At 37.7% G+C, this 27,984-nt stretch overlaps 1 protein-coding gene across 1 annotated transcript; it reads right to left on the bottom strand.

Moving 5' to 3' along the window:
- Positions 1-51: 51 nt before the first annotated feature.
- LOC121368782 (zinc metalloproteinase nas-13-like) lies at positions 52-27,984 on the bottom strand. The gene is made up of 11 exons (XM_041493530.1): positions 27,747-27,984; positions 12,725-12,824; positions 10,569-10,675; positions 9,505-9,625; positions 8,256-8,325; positions 6,228-6,431; positions 4,447-4,573; positions 2,962-3,171; positions 2,128-2,241; positions 1,358-1,489; positions 52-711 (listed from the first exon to the last, which is right to left on the bottom strand). Exons 1-11 carry the CDS (start codon positions 27,982-27,984, stop codon positions 572-574), a joined length of 1,563 nt encoding a protein of 520 aa, XP_041349464.1. The 3' UTR covers positions 52-571.

The following is a 27,984-nucleotide window of genomic DNA, read 5'->3' as shown; positions in this document are numbered from 1 at the left end:
ATTGATTGGTATTAATTAAATCCCTCCCCCCCCCCCCCCCTAAAAAAAAAAAAAAAAAAAAAAAAAAACCTTGTTTTTTTACACACCATAATGTTTTCAGAATTTAATTTTTTGATTTCACGAATCTCTATCTAGTGCCTCGTCTATAGGAGGACAGCCATCCCCGAGGAGATCATTTTGTGGAATACACCCTTCTAGCACCGCTGATTGTTGAGTGCGTCGTCTTGCACTGCTCAAAAGAGGACTACCACCACCAGACTGTAAAGTTTACAGGTCAGAGTCCGAGTTAGTTCCTCAGTGCCGGCTCTCACCTAGAGTGTTTTTGCATCTCTTGAACGGGAAGGTCACTACACTAACTTCTCTCTCATTAACAATTAACCATTAAACCCACTGTTCTGAGGATCTCCAGAAAGACAACAGTTCTAGGTCGCGCGCTAGAATAGCTTTTGCGTTTTAGGTTAAATGAATGTGATAGGACCAAAACAAAGTGGAGGATAATAATATACATGCACATATATGAGATGTATGTATTTGAGCATTTGTACATTTTATCAGAAATTGCAATGACAAATTACACCTTCACTGCACAAAGTAATATCAACGAAAATGTTATAGACAAAAAGCATGTTGATAACGAAGATGACGTAGACGGTGCTTCTGTAGACGTCGTGTTTGACAAGTTGTCGTCATCAGACGCGTTGTTGCCGGCTACTGGAATACATAAGAAATATTTAAATATTAATTATGAAAATTCTGAAGAAGCACAAAGCACGGGCCTATTTCACAAATTATCGTAAGTTTACGTCTGCGACTAGAAATTATTCATGTCATACGTTTACACGCAGAAACTTACATCATTATGGAAGATGTAGCATTTTAAAGACCAAAAAAATTAAATGTTTATACTTCAAACTGCGTTAGTTGTACGGTCAGTAGTAATAAGAATTGTGATTTAGACGTAGATTTACGTTTATGTGCAAAACTTGGCTTACGATGTTTTGTGAACCATCATTTAACATATTTTATCAATACAAAACACACATGCGACATTAGCTTTAACGAATTATTCGTCAATTAAGGATCGACGGATAGCACCAACTGCCTGTCTGGGACATACAAGTATAACCGCAAGTATTCCACCCCACTCTCACACACTTCTTCTTCTCCCCACCCCCCCCCCCGTGTCTTTCTCCCTCCCCCGGATGATTAAGGATTCCTGAAAAGAGAAGTCTCTCTGCCTCTGATTCTCTCTCTCTCTCTCTCTCTCTCTCTCTCTCTCTCTCTCTCTCTCTCTCTCTCTCTCTCTCTCTCTCTCTCTCTCTCTCCCCTGTTCTGCAAATATTAATATTCAACTTACCGTCTGACTCGCATACTCCACATGCTTTGGGACAGTTTTCTCTCATGTACATGACAAACTCTTGCTGACAGTAACCCTTGCCCTGCCAGTAATCACAATTCCTGTTCATGTCCTCGCAGCTCGCAGGTTTAACTGTAAATAACAATGTATTCAATGAAGTGGCTAATGGCATTGGTCACATAGCAGCTTTTTTTTTTTACAGTTAAGTAAAACTTCCTTGTAGATTCCAGGGAGGGTGCCAGATAGACCTGTTCCCTCCTAAGTAAGTACTTCAACTATTTCTTTTTGCAATTTCATTGATTTACGCTTTTCAGAGAGTTGGTTCATGTGCTCTTTTGCCCTTGGTCGCGTCCCTAAAGGGGTGAGACGTAACCCAGTGGTAAAGCGCTCGCTCGATGCTCTGTCGGTCTGGGATCGATCCCCGTCGGTGGGCCCATCGGACATATGGTTAAGGACCACACAGATATTGATGGAGAAAACCCGCTGTCGCTACTTCACGGGCTACTCTTTTCGATTAGAAGCAAGGAATCTTTTATATGCATAGAGAGGGCAGCACATACCACGGCCTTTGATATACCAGTCCTGGTGCACTGGCTGGAGTGAGAAATAGCCCAATAGGCTCATTGACAGGGATCGATCCTAGACCGACCGCGCACCAAGCGAACTCTTTACCACCGGGCTATGTTCCGCCCCATTCTCATACGAGGTACTCGTATATTATAAGCTAGTGGAGTCTGTTCATTTCACTATAACATAAAAGGTAAACCCACCTGCATTGCAAACGTCACATGCTGGTTTGCACAATTCTTTCATGTAGCCTGGATTCTTATCACACTCTCCTATACTCGCCCAGAATTCACAGTTCTGATTCATGTTCATACAGTCTGGAGAAAAAAAGAGACACAATAAACTATAAAGCATGTACATGTAATATTATAACAGCACTTGTTAACTTATTTGTGGTCATTCCAACCTATGCAAATGTGTACTATAATGGTTGACTCAAAAGTTTGTTTTCTTTAACGACACCACTAGAGCACATCAATTTATTAATCATCGGTTATTGGATGTCAAACATTTGGTACCGGGTAATTCTGACACGTAGTCATCAGAGGAAACCCGTTTCTTTTTCCTAATGCAGCAAAGGATCTTTTATATGCACTTTTCCACAAACAGGAAAGCACATACCACGGCCTTTGTCCAGTGGTGGTGTACTGGTTGGAATGAGAACAAACCAAATAAGCTGAATAGATCCACCTAGTTGGTTCGACCCTACGACGCAAGCACCTCAAGCGAGCACTCAATCGACTGAGCTAAATCCCGCCCCTTGGATGGACTCAAGTCAGTTTCAGGTAGGTAAGTGCATAAAGCGTAGTTATGTACTTAAGGTGATCTTAGGGCTACGATCGCTTCCTGCAAAGGAGCCTATGGATTGTCCCTGTCAGATATGTTGGCCCCAGGGAGGCAAAGGTGCAGTAAAAAAAAAAAAATAATAATAAAAAATAAAAACCAACATGAGCCTACTGATATTAATAAGTCACTACAATCACTAATACTATACAGAACACACAGAAAGTAAATACTTCTGGTTCATGGCCAGTTACCTCCAGTCTCGCCACCACCGGATCCACCATCTGTACCGCCACCATCTGTACCGCCTCCAGTTTCTCCATTTCCCCCTCCATTTCCGTTTCCGGTTTTAATCTCGCCTCCACCGTCACAGTACTTAACGGGATTTCCTGGACACCAGCACTTGCAGTCTTTACCCACAAACCCTTCGCCGTCGCAGTTCATCTTGGCACACCCAGATGAAGCTGGTGGAAAAAAAGAGTGGAAAACAAGACTATTAAATTACGAAATTAGGCTTTAGAATGACACAGCTGCAAGGAACACCGAACACATAGGACGGTCAGGAAGGACGGAAATGATTTATTTAACGACGCACTCAACACATTTTATTTACGGTTATATGGCGTTTGACATATGGTTACTGACCACACAGATATTGAGAGCGGAAACCCGCGGTCGTCATTTCATAGGCTACTCTCTCCGATTAGCAACAAGGGATCTTTTATATGCAGCATCCCACAGACACGATAGCACATACCATGACCTTTGATATACCAGTCGTGGTGCACTGGCTGGAGCGAGAAATAGCCCAATGGGCCCACTGACAGAGATCGATCCTTGACCGACCGCGCATCAAGCGAACGCTTTAATACTGGGCTACGCCCCGCCCCATTCTCAAGCGAGGCACTCGTATATTATAAGAGGAGAGCGGAAACCCGCTGTCGCCACTTCATGGGCTACTCTTTTCGATTAGCAGCAAGGGATCGTTTATATGCACCATCCCACAGACAGGATAGTACATACCACGGCTTTTGTTACACCAGTTGTGGAGCACTGGCTGGAGCGAGAAATAACGGGGATCTATCCTAAAGGACGGTACACAGACTTTCATATAACATTCGCGAATCACTAATTTCATTTCAACTTATTTTCGTGTTTATATCCAATTAAGGTTCAAGCACGCTGTCCTGGGCACACACATCAGCTATCTGGACTGTCTGTCCAGGACATTGGGTTAGTTGTTAGTTAGTGGTTAATGAGAAAGAAGAGGGTGTAGTGGCCTTACACCTACCCAATGAGCCCTTAAGAACTCGCTCTGGGTTGGAGCCGGTACCGGACTGCGAATCCTGTACCTACCAGCCTGTAGCCCGACGGCTTAACCACTGCGCCACCGAGGCCGGTGGATCACTAATAATGTTTGCAGTATCCCGAGACTGCGTTTAAAGGAATTTCGCACTCTTTTTTTTTTCCCCCAAGCGTGCGCAACATCCACATCCTCCCTCATTTCACATATCGCCCCTAAGATTGACTATATATAATGTGTTAATTTATTCATCAGTATAACGCTTAGACAATATAAAATGTCAGCTATAACAGAAGCTATAACATTTATGACGATAACGAAGCTCCCATAAACATAATAAACAAATAAATAAATAAAATAAAATAAAATAAAACAAAATAAAACAAAGTAAAGTAAACAAATAAAATAACATAGAATAAATAGTTTCCTTTCTCACCTGCGCACGAGTACATAATGTTGGCTAGTTTGATGTCTCTGAAACTCAGCCCTCTTCTGTTACCGATGATATTTTGGAAAGCCGGGTTTTTCGTAATAATCGTTCGTTGGCCATTCGTAGAGAAAGCCTTAAAATAAAGTACATACAGTCAATCTCTCGAGAACTTTGATCTCTCGATCTGAAGCGACGGTCCCGGCAGAGTTGCTATGCAAACTATAAATAACGGCCTTCGAAAACTCACACTTCGAAAACTCGATAAACTCGATATACATTTCGGTAAAGTCTATATCCGTTGGTTAAAGTTTTGCATGGGACGGAGTAGGCGGTGGACAGTAATATATTTATGGGGACTTCCCGAGTTTGTAGCAATTTTTAAGATGTTATCGATTAACAGATATTTTTCTGCATAACATATTAGTGGCTGTATATTAAACGTGTTTCTCATCGTCCTAATATTTGTACTAGGTTAAATTTCATTTTATTTCCTAAAATATTTTGGGTTTTTTTCGTACGTACGAAATTATTTGTAGACAAACTCCAGTTTGGGCTTATTACAAATATTAAGAGGACCAGAAACACATTGAATATACAGACACTGATATTGTAAACAAGTTAATATATTTAATGTGTAAGTTTAATCGTAGAAATATATTATTTGTCGGAAACATCTTACAATGCAGAAAACTCAGGAATGTCCCTTTAATGACTGGAATATTGGCACACAGAAGGCATATGAAAGCTATTATTGCAAACAAACGCCCCCCCCCCCCCCCCCCCCCGACTTCAATCCCGAATAAAAAGCCAATTTAAAAACATGTTTAACCTATGCTATCTTTGATTTTGAATGAAATAATAATGTATTAAAAACATCATGCAGAACCATTTAAACATTATGTATATACTTATTACAGGATATACAGTGCAGGCCCGTGCACCATAGTCTACAGAGGTCCGTCCGTGGATGTGTAAAAAATATTTTGAGGCAAAGAAACATTTCAAATGTACTTCCCTGAATGCAGGAAAATGCATCTCCTGCATTCTAGTTTTTAAAAAATGTCGGGGTGGGGGGCATGCCCCCGGACCTCCCTAGCAACTCCGGCCCTTTGGGCCGTCGATTACGCACCCACCCACCCTATATATTTCTGCGTACGGACCTGCAGTGATATTAATTCTCCATATATTATTATTTGCGTTATATGGCTGCTAACATAATAAAAACATCAACTGAAAAGACTAAAAAAATTCCAGTTGGTATTTTCGGTTACTTTTGTTTTTGAAACCGATGACCTATTTATTTTACTATCTTTTTTATTTGATTTACTAATATAAACTTCCAGAATACAAACAGACATATTGCTACATATAGACAAGAACACAACCAGTTGTCTTATATGTAAATGATGTCATGTGACACTTAAATAACATAACAACTCCATATAGACAAGAACACAACCATTTTACTTATATGTAAATGATGTCATGTGACATTTAAATAAACACATTGAATAGGAAGGACGGAAGGAAATGTTTTATTTAACGACGCACTCAACACATTTTATTTACGGTTATATGGCGTCACACAGATATTGAGAGAGGAAACCCGCTGTTGCCATTTCATGGGCTACTCTTTTCGGTTAGCAGCAAGGGATCTTTTATATGCACCATCCCATAGACAGGATAGCACTTACCACGGCATTTGATGTACCAGTCGTGGCTGGAGCGAGAAATAGCCCAATGCGTCTCGCCCCCTACACTGAACAGATGAAAAGCACGGTACTTACCGTGCTACCGTAGTGCATCACACTTAAATAGTCGTAGGGCACGCTGTGAGTATTGATGACAGCCGCGGAATACTTCTGAAAGTTGTACAAGAGGTTCGAAGGGATGTTCCGCCTCACGATGCTTACGAAGTTATCCCTGTCGGGTCTCGTCTGCTCGTGGTGGAAACCCACGGCATGGCCGACCTCGTGTACAATAATACCTTTCTGAAATTACGTATAACACCATCAAATAAAACAGCAAAGACAACTAAAAAAAATAAAATAATAAATAATAAAAAAAAAAATAATAAATAAAATAATTAAAACATTAAAGGGACATTCCTGAGTTTGCTGCATTGTAAGATGTTTCCGACTAATAAAATATTTCTAAGATTAAACTTGCATATTAAATATATTTTCTTGTTTAGAATATCAGTGTCTGTATATTCAATATGTTTCTGGTCGTCTTAATATTTGTAAAAAGCCCAAACGGGATTTTGTCTTGATAATTTCGTACGTACGAAAAAACAATTGTTTAGGAAATAAGATGAAATATAACCTAATACAAATATTAGAACGATCAATAAGCAGCCAAAAATGTAGCTTCTGTAATGCGTCTATTGAAACGTATACGCATTTATTTTTTGATTGTATACACGTCCAAAATGTAATTAAACAAGTCGAGCAATGGATAAAAGAAGCGGCAGACATTATAGTTAGCTTCTCTCGTACCAGTTTTCTTCTTGGCCACTCAAAGAACAATATCATAATTGACATTATTGCTCTTTTGACAAAGCAATTTATATATAGTTCAAAATTTCTGAAGAAATCACTAGATATTAAAATATAAAAAATTCATATACATTCTTATTATATATTAGAAAAAAAAATGTATTCCAATAAAATCAAATATAATGAATTTATTAAAAGATGGAGTGTATACCATAAGTTGTTTGAATAAATATCTCTAGGTCATCCACCACTGACAGTATCTTAAGTATCTATTACATGTATACAACATTTTTGAGTGTTTAGTACTGAGCGAGGTTCAATGACGTGTTGGCAAGAGGTTTGTTGTTTTATTTCATAGTATATTAATTTTGATCTGTGTATGTATGTATACAAAAATATATATACTGCGTGAAAATGTGACCAAAAAATGAAAATAAAATATTCAAATAATAAAAAAAAAACAATATTAAAACGATCAGAAACACGTTTAATATACAGTCACTAATATTTTGTGCAGAAAAAACATATATTTGATATATAATTACAATCGTTAAAACGTCTTTGTTAGTCGATAACATCTTAAAAAGTGCAGCAAACTCAGGAATGTCCCTTTGAAAAGAAAAAAAAAACGAGAAAAACAACCCCCACTAAATTCTACACCAACATTTTGTTTATTCTATATACATGCGTGTATGTCTCTCTGTGTGTGTGTGTGTGTGTGTGTGTGTGTGTGTGTGTGTTAGTGTGTGTGTGTGTGTGTGTGTTAGTGTTTGTCTGTGTGTGTAGTAGTAGTAGTAGTAGTAGTAGTAGTAGTAGTAGAATAAACTATTCCAGAAAATAGAATGGGTAAGGCATTGTTATTTGATTTTTAAACGTACAGATCTTGATTTTACAAATTGCACGTAAATATAGAACATTTTCTACTTTGTTATAACCAAAATTACGTTCCAATATATATACATATATATATATATGTATATATATATATATAGATATAGATATATATATATATATATATATATATAGAGAGAGAGAGAGAGAGAGAGAGAGAGAGAGAGAGAGAGAGAGAGAGAGAGAGAGAGAGAGAGAGAGAGAGAGACAGAGAGACAGAGACAGACAGACAGACAGACAGAGACAGACAGACAGACAGAGACAGACAGATAGACAGAGACAGAGAAAGAGGGAGATGGTGAAAAAAGCACGTGTTCGTTGTTACGTTCCTTTGACCAAAATCTATCTAGTATATATTAATTTTTAGAAACTTGAATCGTGCAAGATATTTTGAATATGGACTAGTAGAAGAAAACAGCAACTTACCACTCTACATCCGCGTGCGAGAGTGACAGACTGAGATCTCCGTCTTATCATTCCCACGAATGACGAACATCTAAACAGAGATTCAAGATCATTATTTGTATTTTGTAGTTCAGTTAAAATAACAACAACAAAACTTATGTTCAATAAAACACATATTGTTTTCAACGTTATAACAGTAACATCATAAGGAGTTTATTGGGCATACATGATTAATTTTGTCATAAAGAATACAAAAATAAATACGCCTTGCACCTGTCAACTAGGGTCTATCCAGTTATAGGGTGTATACTACCAAATCAAATCCCATAGACGACAAAGATAACATATGTGGCTAAAACTCCTACCTGTAGCGTATCAATCGACATAAACGCCACGGATATAAATACTACCATCCCTCACCCTTAAAGTGAATCAGAACAAATTGGGTGTCAAGCTGTTAATTTCTGAGATAACGGGTAGCGTCTATGACTACCCTATGCCCGGATAAAACTTTTTTTTTTACAACCAACACACTCACATTTATCACCAATCACAGGACTTGTGGTGTTCACCTCTCTATCAAAAGTTGGGGTGCACCTCGAACTTTGACCCAGCCGGAAGTTATTTGGTTTAGTACTACCTATAGTTCTTCCCAGCTCCATGAGCATTGTAAATTTGAATATAATTTCAGTTTGATTTGATGTAAGAAGAAAAGTAAAAGTGTTTTCGAAATAAATTTTAAAAAACTAACTTTTTGGTGTGTAATTTGTTTGTTTTTGTTTAACGACACCACTAGAGCACATTGATATGTTAATCATCGGCTATTGGATGTAAAACATTTGCTAATTTTGATTTGAAGTCATCAGTGGAAACTCGCTACATTTTTCCTTATGCTGCAAGGGATCTTTTGTATAAACTTTCCCACAGACAGGAAAGCACAAACCACGGCATTTGACCAGTTGTGGTGCACTGGTTGGAACGATAGAAAACCCAATCAGTTGAATGGATCCACCCAGGTGGTTTGATCCTGCGACGTAAGTACCTCAGCCGAGCGCTCAACCGACCGAGCTATATTCCACCCCATCAATTCAGAAATACATGAAATTATAATACACACCATTGAAACAAAACGACGTCCATTGCTGGGAAGGAATATAGACAACCATTAAACCAAAAGACGCGTTGTTGTAATTGTGACAAAAAGATACGATTTGAAGAGTGTTGACATGTTCAACTATTAATTTTCAAACTTTTGATGAAATGTTCTTACCCTCCGCCGTTCTGAAATCGTATTCTGTTCGTGTCTGAAGAACGGGCGGGGCGGAATGTTAAACACGTGAACGTTTGCCACTCATCGATGGCCGCCATTATTTCAGCTCTCTGCCGGGTTGCTGAAATGATACCAAATTGTTTGATTGATGGATGCAGTGGCGTATCCAGAAAATCCAAAGGGTACATTGGGGGGAGGTTTGGAGAGGGATCGTAAAAAAGAAAAAGAAAATTAATATATAATAAAATTATAACTGCCCCCCCCCCCCCCACCTAGATCCGCCTCTGGTCCGAAGGAGGGAGGAAGGGAGGGAGGGAGGGAGGGATGGATAGATGTTTAACGAATATTAGCACGAACAAAGGGAATCTGAATTTACCAAACAGGTTGCAATGTAGCATTCAAAAACATATTAGGCTACACTTAATAAAATTCGATGTGACCGAATTTACGATGCCTGTTTTCTTAGACAGAGATGTTTAAGCAGTGTAAATGTATGTAGTTACACGAGTGTAAATCATAAACTGGCGTTGTAAATTCGACCCCATAATTCTAAACAAATTACACTACAGTATTCTACATTAATTTACACTCCAAGATTCTAAACACACTAGGATTAACTGAACAAGTTACATTTGACAGAATTCACAAACGTGTTACATCACTGTATTCTGACTATTATATTAAAGTACTAGTATTCTAAATAAGGTTATACCACAGATGTTTAAAACAAGTTACACTTAAAATTCTAAAACACGTACTACAGGATTGTAAACACCACAAAATTCTAAACCACTGGACTTTAATTTTAAATTATGATGCGCGGCAAAATCCTGAAACAAGTTAGACTATAGACTTCATCGTAACGACGCAGTATTCTAAAACACTGGAAACAAGTTAGACTATAGACTTCATCGTAACGACGCAGTATTCTAAAACACTGGAAACAAGTTAGACTATAGACTTCATCGTAACGACGCAGTATTCTAAAACACTGGAAACAAGTTAGACTATAGATTTCATCGTAACGACGCAGTATTCTAAAACACACAACATTACAAACTCACTGAACGTGTTAGCTTCTATTTCATAAGGCAAGGTGTTGGCTGTCCATCTCGAATTTAGGCTTCTAATAGCTTTTCTTTTCTTTCTAGAAACACTGTCAGTTTTATTTCTGTAAAAACAATGATTGTAGAACAACAATAGAAAGAATAAAATTTAAAACATGATGAAAGGTTTAACACAAAAATCTAAGTAGGAAAACAAAAGAAAAAAATGAAGTTTGTTTTGTATAACGACACCACTAGAGCACATTGATTTATTAATCATCGGCAATTGGATGTCAAACATTTGGTAATTTTGACATATAGTCTTAGAGAGAAAAGCCTCTACATTTTTCTAATAGTAGCAAGGGATCTGTTATATGCACCATCCTACAGACAGGATAGCACACACCACGGCCTTTGATATACCAGTCATGGTGCACTGGCTGGGACGAGAAATAGCCCAATGGGTCCACCGTCGGGGATCGATCCTAGGCCAACCACGCATCAAGCGAGCGCTTTACCACTGAGCTACGTTCACACCCCCACTCCAATAAAAAAAGAAAGAAAGAAGAAGAAAAAGCCAGGGCAACCTAAACGAAAACGATTTAGGCTAACTAGAATTAAAATATTTTTATTTAAGTGGTTTTAATTGAAAAAGAAGGAGAAAAAATGTAATGTATATAGAGTCTTTAATATGCAAAATGTCCAAATGGTAATTGCGATACTGAGTCTCAAACAGTAGATTAAGAGAAGACATCAGCTTCAGTTAGTTTGTTTTGTTTAACGACACCACTAGAGCACATAGACTGATTAATCATCGGCTATTGGATGTCAATATCTTAAAAACTCATCTTATGTAAAAGGGACTATGCTGGGTTTGTAGTCATTTTAAACGTTATTTTCTGCAAATAAAATAGTTTTACATTTTTAAAATTACAACTCACTTAAATTTTCTTGATTAGAATATGAATATCTTTATAATCAATGTATAAATTTTGTGGAGATCGTGATGTTTTGTATTACCTCAATATATCGACTTGGGTCTACAATAGAGAAAGAAATGTTTTATTTAACGACGCACTCAACACATTTTATTTACGGTTATATGGCGTCAGACATATGGTTATGGACCACACAGATTTTGAGAGGAAACCCGCTGTCGCCACTACATGGGCTACTCTTTCCGATTAGCAGCAAGGGATATTTTATTTGCGCTTCCCACAGACAGGATAGCACAAACCATGGCCTTTGTTGAACCAGTTATGGATCACTGGTCGGTGTAAGTGGTTTACACCTACCCATTGAGCCTTGCGGAGCACTCACTCAGGGTTTGGAGTCGGTATTTGGATTAAACATCCCATGCCTCGACTGGAATCCGAACCCAGTACCTACCAGCCTGTAGGTCGATGGCCTAACCACGACGCCACCGAGGCCGGTAGGTCTACAATAATGTCACACGTACGAATTCTGAAGACCAAATGAAATTTTAAACAATTCGACCAAAGTTCATTCCAAATGTATTGATCTGTACGTTTTATATTTAACACATGCTAAGGAAAAAACAGGATGTGTGTTTGGTTTTTGTGGGCTTTTTGTTGGGTGGTTTGTTTGGGGGTTTTTTGTTGTTGTTTTGTTGTTGTTTTTTGGGGGTGGGGGGAGTCTTGCTTGTGCTAAAAACTCAGGATAGTCTCTTTAACAATTCTGATGCAAGTACATGACTGAACAAAACAATTAATGAGCACGCTGTATGACTTGTCGAAGAGCTTTCCGTTTAGTGTATAGAGGAAAGGATTTAAAGGGATATATACACTGAATCTACAAACCTGTAACACATTTGGATAAAGTTACAATTAGTGAAACATGAGTCAGTGACTTTGACATGGTGAAATACCCTCTAAAATAGACTAAAACTCGACTCCAAAACTGTTACTTATATATGACAATATGAGAAATGCATTTTGTGATATTAACAACACCAGGATGACCAAAAACACTTCGAATGTACGGAAATGAATAATCTAAACAATAAAATCTAAGTAAAGTATGATTTCAGTTATCAAAATCGGCTCTAATAGCAAACAATATGCCTTAGTGTTTAAAAAATAGGGTATGTCCCTTTAATAAACTAATCATACTTGTATGTATATTTACAAAGAGGAAATAGACTAAACGCTCACAGTTCTTTCAGTATCTTCCAGTCTTCCATAGTGTATTCCATGTCGTATTCTAACTTGACGACCGCGTTCTTTTCGTCGTAGAAGAAATCGAATTCCATGCCTTTCAATGAATAATATTATATATATAAATTATAAACATACAGCCAACTGAATAAATATTAACAATGACTACCGGTTAATTTGAAATACACGTTTTAAATGGACTTTATATATATATATATATATATATATATATATATATATATATATATATATATATATATATATATAAAAGAGACTGTTCTGAATTTGCTGTAGTTAGCGGTATACCATATTGTATCTCACCGAATCACACTGGTGTAGCAATGAGACCATTCTCTCCCAGTCACATCTTTTCCCCACCAACCCACAAACACACCATCTTTTATTTATTTGTTAACCCATAACACGACTTACAGACGATGTGGGTGTCCCCTCCCACTCACCACCAATATAAAATTCTGACTACGAAAATGTTGGATCAAAATTCAAAATGTACCCAACTTTTAATTGCACAGTTAATATTCGCAGTCCTTTCATTAGTGATAAATGTGGAGATGCTGTTATAAAATATTGTTTTATCTGGCCAGTAAATTCCTGTAATTTATTATGAACTAGTATCAATGTATCAGTTACTTGAAACATGTGCGAGATCTTTTTTTAAATGTTAAACAGCTAGTCGTTGTGACACAAATAACCGGCCTCGGTGGCGTCGTGGTTAGGCCATTGGTCTACATGCTGGTAGGTACTGGGTTCGGATCCCAGTCGAGGCATGTGATTTTTAATCCAGATACTGACTCCAAACCCTGAGTGAGTGCTCCGCAAGGCTCAATGGGTAGGTGTAAACCACTTACACTGACCAGTGATCCATAACTGATCCAGACTTTAAATAGACTATTGTATGCTACTGGTTTTCACACTAACCAGAATAATAAATCCCCATGCTTTGTTTCATATTTGTCTTAATTAAAGACAGGAGGTTATTTCATTTTCGGACCTACGGGATTGTGACTGGTGAATACAATTAACAATTAAAGATAACTATTTGGATAACTTGATAGGCACACACGTAAAATGACTGACACATTAGGAGTCAGATAGGTAAATCGAGAAACACACCTATCTCTACTCTCTCTCTCTCTCTCTCTCTCTCTCTCTCTCTCTCTCTCTCTCTCTCTCTCTCTCTCTCTCTCTCTCTCGAACGCACGTACGAACGCACGGACACACAAACACACATACAAAACAAACAAAAAACAAATAAAGGTTAATGTAAATATTTAAGATGATATACTTTGGCATTGCTCCAAACTAATAAAACAAAACAAACAAACAAACAATACCTCCAACAAGAATAAAATCATAATCTTACGTATACGGTTAGCAATCGTACGTTTATAAGTACTAGTATTTGATCTGTTTGACTCACAAAATTACGTCGACATGGAAGCTGGGCTACGACAAGGACAATAGAAAATGATTTACGTGCATTTTGAACTGTATTATTTGTACGCTTTGTAATTATAACACTAGTTTTTCAGTAATAAATTTGCGTTTATGTGCAAAGCTAGGCTACTAAATCTACGATTAAAAAACTGTTCTTATAAATACAGTAATGTTAAAAACGGTTTCTTTCGTCTTTGCCGTGGTCCATTTTCCGTAATTATGTAATGTTCTACTTGAAATAGTTTTTAAAAAGTTTGTTTTGTTTAACGATACCACTGGAGCACATTGATTAAATAATCATCGGTTATTGGATGTCAAACATTTGGTAATTCTGACAAGTAGTTATCAGAGGAAACTCGCTCCTAATGCAGCAAGGGATCTTTTATTTGCACCATCCCACATACAGGATAGCACATACCACGGCCTTTGATATACCAGTCGTGGCGCACTGGCTGGAACGAGAAATAGCCAAATGGGGCCACCGACGGGGATCGATTCCAAACCGACATCGCATGAAGCGAACGCTTTACCACTGAGCTACGTTCCGCCCCTATTTGAAATAGTACCAAACACATGTAAACATAATGACTGCTAACCATAAACGTAAATTTACGTTGTTTTGTTTGGTTATTCAATATTCATAAATAGGTGAGTAGCTACGTACTTGAATTTGCTGCTTTGGCAATCAGTTGATCCATGGTCATAGCGTTTGATCCATTAAGAAGCTGAAAGTAAACAATTAAAACGTGTGTACCCATTTCTAAACTTACTCAATAAAACAATTTTGTTATAAGTGTCATAGTTTGTAATGGAAAGAAAACCATAGCCAAACAAATGTACTCCCTCCCCCATTCCAACATAAAATGATAAAGTAGTTTGGTACATTTAAATCACTAAACATATATGTGTATATCTGTGAAAATATGTGTATGTATGTATAAATTATTTATGAGTGTATGGATATGTATGTACACATGTTATGAACACTGTGTAAGTCAATGATTCAAGACTCCCCATCATTGATATTGTCACACTGATCTGGGGTAATATGAAAAAACTATTTAAAAAAAAAGAAGAACATTGAAAACAAAAGAGATAAATAGTGATTAATTTAGGTGTTAACAATACAATTAAGATTTCAGAAAGTAACACAATTCTTTTTGAACAACTAATGATTAATTTGGGTATAAAATTGTTGTGAAGATTTTAGAAAGTAAAACATACTTAATTATTGACGTATTATTGGCAAACAATTATTCTTATATACCTGATGAAGGGAACAAGATTATTATTATATGACAATCTCCCAAGATATCAATATCGATTTAATCCACACACGGAAACCACGTCATCCTATGAAATTAGCACTACCGAATTGCTTTGTGGTAGCCTACATAATTTAACTTTGCAAGCATATATGCGCTATAAATAAGTTTTAGCATTTAAAAATGTTTCAAATTTATTTTAAACTATGTCTTGAAGATATGTAAGACATAGAATACTATACTCGCTTTGGTTTGGCTTGTTGTTTAGAAAAAAAAAGAGAAAGAAATGTTTTATTTAACGACGCACTCAACACATTTTATTTACGGTTATATGGCGTCAGACATATGGTTAAGAACCACACAGATATTGAGAGAGGAAACCCACTGTCGCCACTTCATGGGCTATTCTTTTTTGATTAGCAGCAAGGGATCTTTTATATGCAGCATTCCACAGACAGGGTAGCACATACAACGGCCTTTGATATACCAGTCGTGGTGCATTGTCTGGAACGAGAAATAGCCCAATGGGCCCACCGACGGGGGTCAATCCCACACCGACAGCGCATCGAGCGAGCGCCTTAGCACTGGGCTACGTCCCGCCCCGGCCTGTTGTTTAGATACGTTTTCAAACAATTCGTAAGATAAATGACATCTAAGGCCACTCATAAAGTATTCTCCATTTATTATCTTACATTCGACTTTCTAAAACATCTTAAACCACCAACAGCAGCAGCAGCATCAACAACATCATTACCATCATCACCATCACCATCATCATTTAGTATTATTATTATTATTATTATTATTATTTTCTTCTTCTTCTTCTTCTTCTTCTTCTTATTATTATTATTATTATTATTATTATTTTTTGTTATTAATTATTACTATTAATTATTATTATTAATTATATATTATTATTATTATTATCATGATTTTATTATTATTATTGTTGTTGTTGTTGTTGTTGTTGTTATTAGTATTTGCTGATGCTGCTGTTACCCCTTGCCACTGACAAAATTATTTTAAATATTTTAGTGCGTTTCAAATATTTCGATTATTAGTATCACAGTGGGGAGAACGTTCGAGTAGTTTTGATTGATATAAAGGGTTTTCCTCGTTGTACGGAACGCATTGAACTAAATGAATGAATGAATTCTTAACGACACCCCATCACAAAAAAACTGGTGTCAGTTGCCATTTTAATACGAAACTTCCCAAAAACATTTCTGTTTCGAAATACATTTTTTTTAGCTGGCTTAAGATGATTCTCTAAACACAATAAAATTAAAAGTTAAGTATTTATTTATAATATTAGACAAAAATACTTACATATAAAAGTGGAAACCACACCATCAAATATATATGAATATCTGTCTTCATGTTGTCTATATTCTCAACAAAACAAAAATTAAAATTAAAATCCCAGAACGTTAATAAATATTTAGTTTGACAAATAAGAATTTACTAGGACTTTAATAAATATTGACTTTGACAAAAAAGCTTTTACCACTGAATGTAAAATCAACTGTGTATATCGTGCCTACTTATAGGCAGCAAAGAGTCCATTTCAGTCCAAAATGTGTCACGATATTGTGACAAATATCCTGGCCAGAGAGTCATCTCTCTTGGCCGCATCCTGCTACCACCAGTGTCACGAGGGTACAGCAATAACGCATGGACATTCATGGTCAGATAGCCCTGTATTCTGGTCGAATCATGGCAAACATGTCTAATAGATATTATTATCTGAGCTTCGACATACATGGGAAACACGGATCATAGGATGACGTAGCAGGATGAACGAACCATTCACGTCTGCAACTGTTTAATAATCAGATGTTGTCATCGCTACTTAATAAGGCTATTTCTCACTCCAGCCAGTGCACCACGACTGGTGTATCAAAGGCCGTGGTATGTGTTATCCTGTCTGTGAGATGATGCATATGAAAGATCCCTTGCTGCTAATCGAAAAGACTAGCCCATGATATCTGTGTGGTCCATAACCATATGTCCGACGCCATAAAATCGTAAATAAAATGTGTTAAGTGCGTCGTTAAATAAAACACTTCCTTCCTTCGCTACTTAATGAATGAATGAATGAATGAATGAATATATTCGCTTTTAGTGGGGTAGGCTTGTATCACGCGCCAGTTTAAATGTAAGATATATTCAAAAGTGCGTCGTTAAATAAAACACTTCCTTCCTTCGCTACTTAATGAATGAATGAATGAATGAATGAATGAATGAATGAATGAATGAATGAATGTATTTGCTTTCAGTGGGGTAGGGTTGTATCACGCGCCAGTTTAAATGTAAAATATATTCAAAATGAAAATTATACCGTCAATACACAACACAATAAAACTGTTATGTGCAATATTTCGCTATTCTTCGTCCCATACTTTTCCCGGATTTCCTCTCTCAATATCTGTGTGGTCCATAACCATATGTCCGACGTCAAATAACCGTAAATAAAATGTGTTAAGTGCGTCGTTAAATAAAACACTTCCTTCCTTCGCTACTTAATGAATGAATGAATGAATGAATGAATATATTCGCTTTTAGTGGGGTAGGCTTGTATCACGCGCCAGTTTAAATATAAGATATATTCAAAAGTGCGTCGTTAAATAAAACACTTCCTTCCTTCGCTACTTAATGAATGAATGAATGAACGTCAACATCAACATCAACATCAACAAAACAAAACAAAACAAAACAGGACAGGGTGGGGACGTGGGCAGAGGTACCGTCATTTTTTTTTAAACTTTAATTAGACGAAAAAATGTGGACTATAAAACATTACAAAATTACACAAAGACAGTTTCTTAGTTTGTCTATTGGTAATTATACAGTCGTTTTTTGTTAATAACAATGGTATTCCATTGAGAACATAAGCGTAAAAATGCGCTAATATGAAACAATTTTGTTATCCAGTTTGGGGTATTTTCGTTTAATTTGGGCAAACACCAGCCTGCCTCCTCCCGCCCCAACACACACACACACACACACACACACACACACAATCACATTACACACACACACACACACACTACACACACACACACTACACACACACTACACACACTCACACACACACACACACACACTACACACACACATCACATCACAGACACTACACACACACACACACACCACAGACACTACACACACAACACACACACTACACATCACATCACAGACACACAAACACACACTACAACACAGACACACACACACACACATCACATCACATACACACACACACACACTACACACACACTACACACACACAAATCACATCACATCACAGACACACACACACACTACATACATACACACACACTACACACACACACACTACACACACACATCACATCAGACACACACACACTACACACACACACTACACACACACTACACACACATTACACACACACACTATACACACACACTACACACACAGACACACACACACTACACACACTACACACACACACACACGCACGCACGCACGCACGCACACACACACACCTACAAAATTAGGAACCCATACGCCTATGACTGAGAATGTACTCAACATCCACTGTAGGCCTACGTACTTAAATAATGGTTGATTGGCCCATGGGTTCAAAAGTTTATTTTACTACAACCCACTGGTCGGTGGGCCCACTGGGCTATTTCTCGTTCCAGCCAGTACTCTAGTGGTGTCGTTAAACAAAATAAACATTAACTTTTTATTTAATTTTTTTTTTCCCACTGACATTTTGATGTTTTATGTTCTACTATAGTGTGTACTTGTCCGCACGAACTAGAACGGAGACAATCCCATATCGAATAGCCCTTGACACAGAGTAGCGATCGATTGTCTTGTCAAAAGGAAATCTCGAAATGTTACAGGGGAAGGAAATAACCCTCGAATAAGCCAGATGTGCATTTCATCATAACAAAAAGAGTCATTGGTGGCGCAATGCTCTGTTCCCACTAATCCTCTAGTTGAAAATTAATTTAATATTCAGTGCCTATGGCAACTGTTTAATATATCAGGTTTTTCTTTTTTTTTTAAACCCAAATCGTCCCACTTTGTCGTTATATAGCAGAAAAGGTACACCTATCGAAAAGTAATGTGAAATATACCTATCTGCTTTATCTTAAGGAGAAGCCTATAAAAATATGAAAGTCATCCATTAAAATTTATAATTGTTGAATCAATTCAGAAAAATGGGTGAGGCGTAGTCCAGTGGTACAGCGTTTGCTTGATGCGCGGTCGGTTTGGGATCGATCCCCGCGAGTAGTTGCGCTATTTCTCGCTCCAGCCAGTGCAACCACGACTGGTACATCAAAGGTCGTGGTATGTGTTATCCTGTCTATGGGATGGTGCATATGCTGCTAATCGAAAAGAGTAACCCATGAAGTGGCGACAGCGGGTTTCCTCTCTCAATATCTTTGTGGTCCTTAACCATATGTCTGACGCCATATAACCGTATATAAAAATGTGTTGAGTAAGTTGTTAAATAAAACATTTCCTTCCTTCCAATTCAAAAAAAGAAAAAATTATAAATGACCATGCCCATGTCCTGGGGCCACATTCATAGTGCTGGGTATGTACATTAATGGAACAATGCTGTGTTTGTTCCCATAATTGCCGACTAACACGTTTTAACGAAATTATAAATATATTTTTCTGCATAAAATATCACTGGCTGTATATTAAATGACATTTTGTGTTTCTGATCGCCCAAATAGATCACAAAATATCAACATGAGGTAGAATGATGTCAATAAACACAGAGACCAAAGCAAAATTGGAAATCTTGTGGTCATACGTGAACATTAACAAAGTTGGTCATAATCGCCAAACAGTCAAACAAAAATACTCATTCTGTTGACGTTGCATGTAAGCTAAACACGTTGTGGTGGTAAGTTAAATGTTTGTTTTGTTTAACGACACCACTTGAGCACATTGATTTACTAATCATTATTCATAGGGTATAGGATGTCAAACATTTGGTAATTTTGAAATAATCTTAGAGAATGTTTGTTTTGTTTAACGACACCGCTGGAGCACAGTGATTAATTAATCAACCGGTATTGGATGTCAAACTCGTAGTCATCAAAGGAAACCCGCTACATTTTTCCTAATGCAGCAAGGGATCTTTTATATGCACTTTCCCACAGACAGGAAAACACATACCACGGCCTTTGTCCAGTTGTGATGCACTGTTTGGAACGAGAGAAAAAAACAATCAGCCGAGGTGGTTCGATAGTTTTAGAGAGAAAAGTCACTACATTTTTCGAACAGTAGCGTCTTTTATATGCACCACAGTAAGCACATATTATGGCCTTTGATATACGGCTCTCCGTAATGGAAACAAGAGTAATTTCTCAGCATGTTTTGGTGACAACCATCTTAAAATTAGAACATTACTTTCATCGTTTAATAAATTGTTATAATGCAGGCTGTTTATTTTTGACAGCAATAAATCTTATAAAATATACTTTCCTCAGACAAGCTGGCACTTACTGTGGTTTTTAAAGGGACTCTCCCGAGACATTTTATTGTTTTCGGCAAAAAAACCCAAACCCTTTTACTTAATTAAAATTATAATTTACTTATATTTTCTTGCTTAAAATAAAAAGAGTATTTTTAAAACCAATGCGTTTCTAAATATCGTAATGTTTTGAAGTATTTCAATTATCAATTTTTGTCTAAACTAATATTAAACTAAATTTATTATTTCTTCGAACTGCCAAACAAATTGAAATAATTCAGCCAAACGGTCATTCCAAATGTATATATCCATATAATACTCTATATTTAAAATATGTTAAGGTGATAGTTGTTTTTTTAAAAAAGAAAATGCAACACGAGTCTTTTATATTTTTAGGTAGAATAAATGAATTTTTGCTATGGATTGTCCCTTTAATATACTGTGTACATTGGGCTATTTCTCGTTCCAACCAGTGCACCATGACTGGAACATCACAGGTCATGGTATGTGTTATCCTGTCTGTGGGATGGTGCATATAAAAGATCCCTTGCTACCAATGGATAAATGTAGGTTTTCTCTCGAAGACTTAAATTATCAAATGTTTGACATCTAATAGGATGTATACTACCAAATCAAATCCCATAGACGACAATAGTAACATATGTGGCTAAAACTCCTACCTGCAGCGTATCAATCGACATAAACACCACGGATATAAATACTACCACCCCTCACACTTGAAGTGAATCAGAACAAATTGGGGATCAAGCTGCTCGTTTCTGAGAGAACGGGTAGCGTCTATGACTACCCCGAGTTCCACACAAAATTAGAGTACTTTTTTTTACAGGTACCCCATACATGTTTCAAGCACAAGGCTACTTGACACATTGGTACTAGATGAAATAAAATTGCATATTTTTTTTACCCAGATGAAACTATTATTTTTTACAACCAATACACCCACATTTATAACCAATCACAGGACTTGTGGTGTTCACTTCTCTATCAAAAGTCGGGTGCACCTCGAACTTTGACTCAGCCGGAGGTTATTTGGTTTAGTACTACCTACACCCAATGATTAATAAAATCAATGTGTTCTAGTCGTGTCGTTAAACAAAACAAACTTTTACTTAAATATACAAGTTATGAGCAGCAAATGGGAGATAACCCAACATGTTCACCGAGAGATTGGGTCGTGTGATCAACTACACCTTGGAATAAGTTCAACGACATTAAAGTTTAAACAAATTTAAAAAACAACAAAAAAAAACAACAACCTAACAACAGGACCATGTTCAATTTTATCAATTTTATTGGGTAAATCAGGTGACAGTGATGTAAGAATGCAATGAAATATTTTACAATTGTCCATAAAGCAATGAATGAATGCAAGAATCATGATCTAATTGGATTTTTTTTTTAAAAACATGACATGTTTTATTAGACCACAATCATATATCAAATGGTTGGATCCAATCAAATAACTTTATAGTGAATAAAAGTAACAGCCAATCAAATAATTTGTTAAGAACCCACGATCGTCAGTATAATGAATATTAATAAGAAGTATCTAATGGTCTACATACTGCAACAAAGCTTTTGCCATCCATCTTGAAAAGGTAATACAGTTACAGAATTTATATCAATACCAGTGTTCTAGAACTGAGCCCATACTTTCGAAGCCATCTTAGCACAATGAAATTGTAAATGATGTCACTATGGTGTTAGCTGTAATGATAGCATAGCCTATGATAGTTTTACGATTTTGTTGTGCTACATTGGATTAAAAAATCCCATGCCAAGTTCTCAATTTGTAGTTGTTCTTCAAATTTAAAATACGAGAATCAATCATTCCCATTCCACAAAATGAATTTTGTGCCTCACTGCTTTCTAGCAAATAATGATGCACTATACCAAAGTCTATAGATTCAATGCATTTATTTGTATCCACATAAAAACACATTCAGTTCCAATGGGATCCAGTCATTTAGTACATGAATGTGATCTAGAACACAACATTTTAATATGAATGAACATGGATGAAATTGGTGGACGAGTAGTCCATGAAATATTTTTAAAGGAACATTCCTGAGTTTTCTGCATTGTAAGATGTTTCCGACTAATAAAATAGTTCTACGATTAAACTTACATATTCAATACATTTTCTTGTTTAGAATATCAGTGTCTATATATTCAATGTGTTTCTGGTCGTCTTAATATTTGTAAGAAGCCCAAACTGGATTTTGTTTTCAAATAATTTCATATATTTTAGGAAATAAAAAGAAGTTTAACCTAGTACAAATAATAGAACGATCAGAAATACATTTAATATACAGCCACTAATATTTCATGCAGAAAAGTATATTTGATATGTAATTATAATAGTTAAAAAGTTTCTGTTAGTCGATAACATCATAAAAACTGCAGCAAATTCTGGAATGTGGCTTTAAACACTTATGTAACTATTTTGGGTTCGTTTTCTAAAGTGACATGAACAGGTATGTTGCATGAATATGTTATCTAAATGCACAAATTTAAGAATAAGCATGAATGTTGACATTTCAATAATAATTTTCCATCCTATTCACTCACTTTGGGTCAAGTAACCCTTTCCATTTTACATAATTGTACACTGCATACCAAATAAAGTAGACTAAACTCCACTAAAAAAAGACACCAGATTTGTAGTTGTAATAAGAATATGAAAAGTAAAAAAACAATACATTTAACTGATTGTGTAAAACTGGATGTATTCTAGTTAGCAATAAATAACAATACATTTAACTGATTGTGTAAAACTGGATGTATTCTAGTTAGCAATAAATAACCCAAAATTGGATACAAGAGTTAGGGTTATAGTGTTTTCTTACACACCCGTTGGTGAGAACACCATGTGTTACTTTTGATAACACACAGTTGTTTACACATGTACGTGTGTTAACCATTTCAAGACATACGACTGGCTGCTCCTAGGTGATGACCAGGTCACCAATGTCATACGTCCAATAAAAAACAACGCAATGGAAATCGATTACACTGACGTATAGTTAACCTGAAGATCATGTGACTGGTAAGTCAGCTACAAGTGCAACTACTGTAAATAACTTTCAGTCGAAAAAGATGTTAAAATTTGCTTAAAACCTGGTTGTTGAGGGTATGTAAGACATAGAATAATATACATTTGTGTCCGTTAGATACCATTTATCTCACAACTCGTTTAAAAACGTATCAAACTCATTACGGCCACTCATGTATTATGCTCTATTTATAGTAACCTCACAAATGCAATACCAATAACTGAAAATTGGGTTGTGCGTTTTCAATGGAGTTCAGCATGTATGAATTATTGGGCAGAGATTACAGTATGTCTAGAACAGTATGTCTAGAAATACCACTAATCAGACCTGCAGTCCTTTTTATCTAGAACTATACTTAAAAGCCTGTGGTTTGGTACAATGCACATTGCAACTTGTAACATTCGAGTTGAGACTAAATGTCAGCTTTGTCACAAAAAAGAGAATTAATTTTTTTCCCCATTTCAAAGCACTGGTTAAATATTATACTTGATTAAAGTTTATTAATGATACCATAAAACAGATTTAAAATTTTAAAAGAATTTTTTTTTTTTGCAAAACTTAAGAATTGAAAAAACAAAACATTTCAGAGAATGAGGTCAAATAGGTCAGAATTTACTGTTTCGATTCTAAAGCTTTGACTAAGAATAGAATAGAATAGATTAAATGTTTAATGACACCCCAGCACAAAAAAATATATTGGCTTTTGGGTGTAAAACACTCTGGCTAAGAATGACAGCCGATTAAAAATCAAAGAAAACAGGTGTCAAAAATAAAGCCTATAAGTATCAATGATAAAAGCCTGTAACCTTCCTTAAACCATGTAGTAATACTAGTATGAACATGTATATAGGGTACATTTTGGTGCTGTATTTTTCTCGAATTTAAAAAAAAAACATAAAAAGAAATTAATAAAAATACTTGAGGTTAAACCATAGCATAAGTGATGTGTCCATTTACACTGACAATGTGTTTACTCATGGCAAAGCCAGTTAACTTAAAAAGAGTTTTTACCACGGCAGGGCTCACCCTGTACGTTGCCAAATTAGCCAATGGCTAATTTTTATTCAAAATGGCTACAACATTTAGGTTTTGGCTGATAAAATATTCCTTAAATTAACCACATTTTAATAATTTTCAAGGAAATACTTGTTATAGATGTACATAATCTGAAAATTGGAGAAAACTTGAGTGTTTTCTCTTTTATAGATACATTACCTGTCCTCAAACAAGTGCACCTCCCCCCCACGCAAGTGGTCTGGTCCGAACATCCCAACAGCCAATGGGATGGCCTAAATTCTTCTACTGTATACTGCTCTCTAGTTCCGGTCACATGACTGTAACTTCCTTCTTTTTCCATGAGCGCATCGCACGGAGAACAGGAAGCGGGGAGGCCCGGGCGGGATGAATCTTGAGGACAGGTAATGTATCTATAAAAGAGAAAACACTCAAGTTTTCTCCATTTCTATAGACATTACCTGTCCTCAAACAAGTGCAGCATTCAACAGATGGTGGTGGGTGCCGAGATCCGTAGATGCTTGTGATAACTCCCCAACCGGAAAGAGGCTGACTAGTGGAAGAATAAGGCCAACCTTGGTAAACCCTCCTCCTAGGGATGCCCGTCACAGACCAATGCAGGTGATGTTAGTAACAACAACCAGAATGGTGGCATCCGTCAGCAGTGGCGGTACGGCTCCTAGAACACATGAACCAGGAGGCGGAAGCCACATCTTATGCTGGTTCTGACAGGGTGGGAAGACGTAGCCACCAGGGATGCAGGTGTTAGGTAACCCTCACGTATTGAAGTGTTATAGTTTTTCAATAACAAGCGACAACCTAATGAGGTGCATCCGTCAGAACATTGAACAAAACAAGACCCCCGAATGTTTTCTGTCTAGTACACCAAAGATCTGTTAGTTCAATAACGACAGCCAATAACCACATGCAGTGAAGGGTTAAGGTTATCGAGACAAAAAAGTTCCGGCACCAGTGCGTGAACTGTGCAAAAGAACAAAAAGTCTAAGCAATCCTCACCTGTCGATTCGGTGGACATCTCGGTATGCAGCCCAGAATCAGACAGACATCAACGGCGACGAGGATGGCTTGTATTCAACAGAGTCTGTGCAGCAACAACCGGACCCAGATGATGGAACCCCTCAACGTCTTCTGTGGAGATATCCCTCAGATAATAGTTGGCAAAGATGGAGTCCGTCGCCCAGAAACAGCCAGTGATGATGTGCTGAATGGATGTGTTGCAATGCAGGGACATCGTGGCAGCCAAGGCACGAAGTTCATGCGGATTGGAAGCAGACGGAGCAGGTAAACCCTCCTTCTGATACGCGGTCAGGATAGAAGACCGGATCCAGGTGGCCACCGTGTTCTTGGTAATATCCCTCAACCGACTCTGGTTACAGAAAAGGAAAAGTCTTTTACGATGTTGTCGAAAAGATCTGGTCCTCTCGATGTACTGGTGCAAGGCTCTAACAGGGCACAACGCCAAGTCCTCAACGTCCGCCGGACCAACGATAGAGGAGAGGGCCTGCACAACATACGAGCGAGGCGCTTGGTCTGGTAACTGATTCTTTGCAATAAAGTTCATGAGTAACCCCAAGTTGACTGCACGCCGATCTCGGTGAAAAACGTACCAAATCGACATCAAGAGCATGAAGTTCTGAGACACGAGCAGCTGTGGCGAAACCGAGTAAAAACACCGTCTTCCGTGTCAAAAACTTGCAGGGAAGAGGACTCGATCGGCTCATAAGGTGCAGTCGATAACGCTCGTAACACCAAATTCAGGTCCCATCTTGGTGGCCGAAACCGGTGTACTTGATCTTCAAGGCGAAAACCTTTGATCATTTTATGGATCTCAGGAATACCCGATAACTTCGTTCCAGTAGTTACATCACGAACAGTAGCGATGACCGAAACGTACCCAGCGATGGTAGACCCCTTCAATCGTAAAGTGGTCCGCAGATATATAGCAAAAAATCAGCAAGACGAGTATCTGTATCGTCTGAGGTTTGATCTTTTTTCTAACACACCATCGGTGAAAGCAAAGCCATCTGACGTTGTAAGCCGCAGTAGTAGATGATCTGTGCGCTTTCAAAATGGCCGCCGTAGACTGTGAAGAAAAACCTTTCTTCCTCAAACTCTTGGAGATAAAGTCCACGCGTGCAGTTGGAACAACTGCGGACGTGGATGGTACAGTCTTGACGTGGGATGCAGCAACAGATGATCCCAGTCTGGCAGCGGTAAAGGATGTGGATCGGCAAGACGTATTAGATCTGGATACCACATCCTGGATGGCCACATCGGAGCAATGAGCAACAGGCGACAATGGTACAGCTGAAACCTCTGAAGCACCCTTGGAAGGAGGATTGGTGGAGGAAAAGCGTACGCGTCCATCTGTTCCCAGCTGATGGCCAATGCGTCGAGATCCAGAGCTTCGGGATCCGGCACCGGAGACACGTAAACCCTCAGCTGATGGTTGAATCGTGTGGCGAAAAGATCGATGTTTGGTGTCCAAAGTCTGTCGCACACCCATCGAAACGCTTCCGGATGGAGCATCCACTCCGTCGGCTGTGGAGACGACGGCCGGGACAAAGTGTCGGCTAGTACATTGCAAACCCCTGGAAATATGACGAGCCCGAAGTTTGCAACGGAATTTCGTCGACCAGCTTGTAGAGACGATAAGTCAACTGCAGCAGACTGCTGGAGTGAGTTCCGCCCTGACGATTGATGTAAGCCGCCGCGGTCGTACTGTCTGTGGCCACCATGAGAGAGGCTTCCGTCAACATCTGTCGCCAATGAAGGATAGCGTAGTAGACTGCCAACAACTCTAACAGGTTGATGTGGAGTCCAAGTTCGACGGGAGACCACAGCCCTGAAGTAGTCTGGTTGCTTAGATGGGCTCCCCAACCTTCCAGTGACGCGTCGACGAATAGGTGATGAGTGGCTATGAAGGCCCGCAT

The sequence above is a fragment of the Gigantopelta aegis genome, chromosome 3, assembly GCF_016097555.1.
Source record: "Gigantopelta aegis isolate Gae_Host chromosome 3, Gae_host_genome, whole genome shotgun sequence".
Classification (NCBI taxonomy): domain Eukaryota; kingdom Metazoa; phylum Mollusca; class Gastropoda; order Neomphalida; family Peltospiridae; genus Gigantopelta; species Gigantopelta aegis.
Note: the sequence above shows the minus strand (reverse complement) of the source record. Positions and strands in the feature narration are given on the sequence as shown.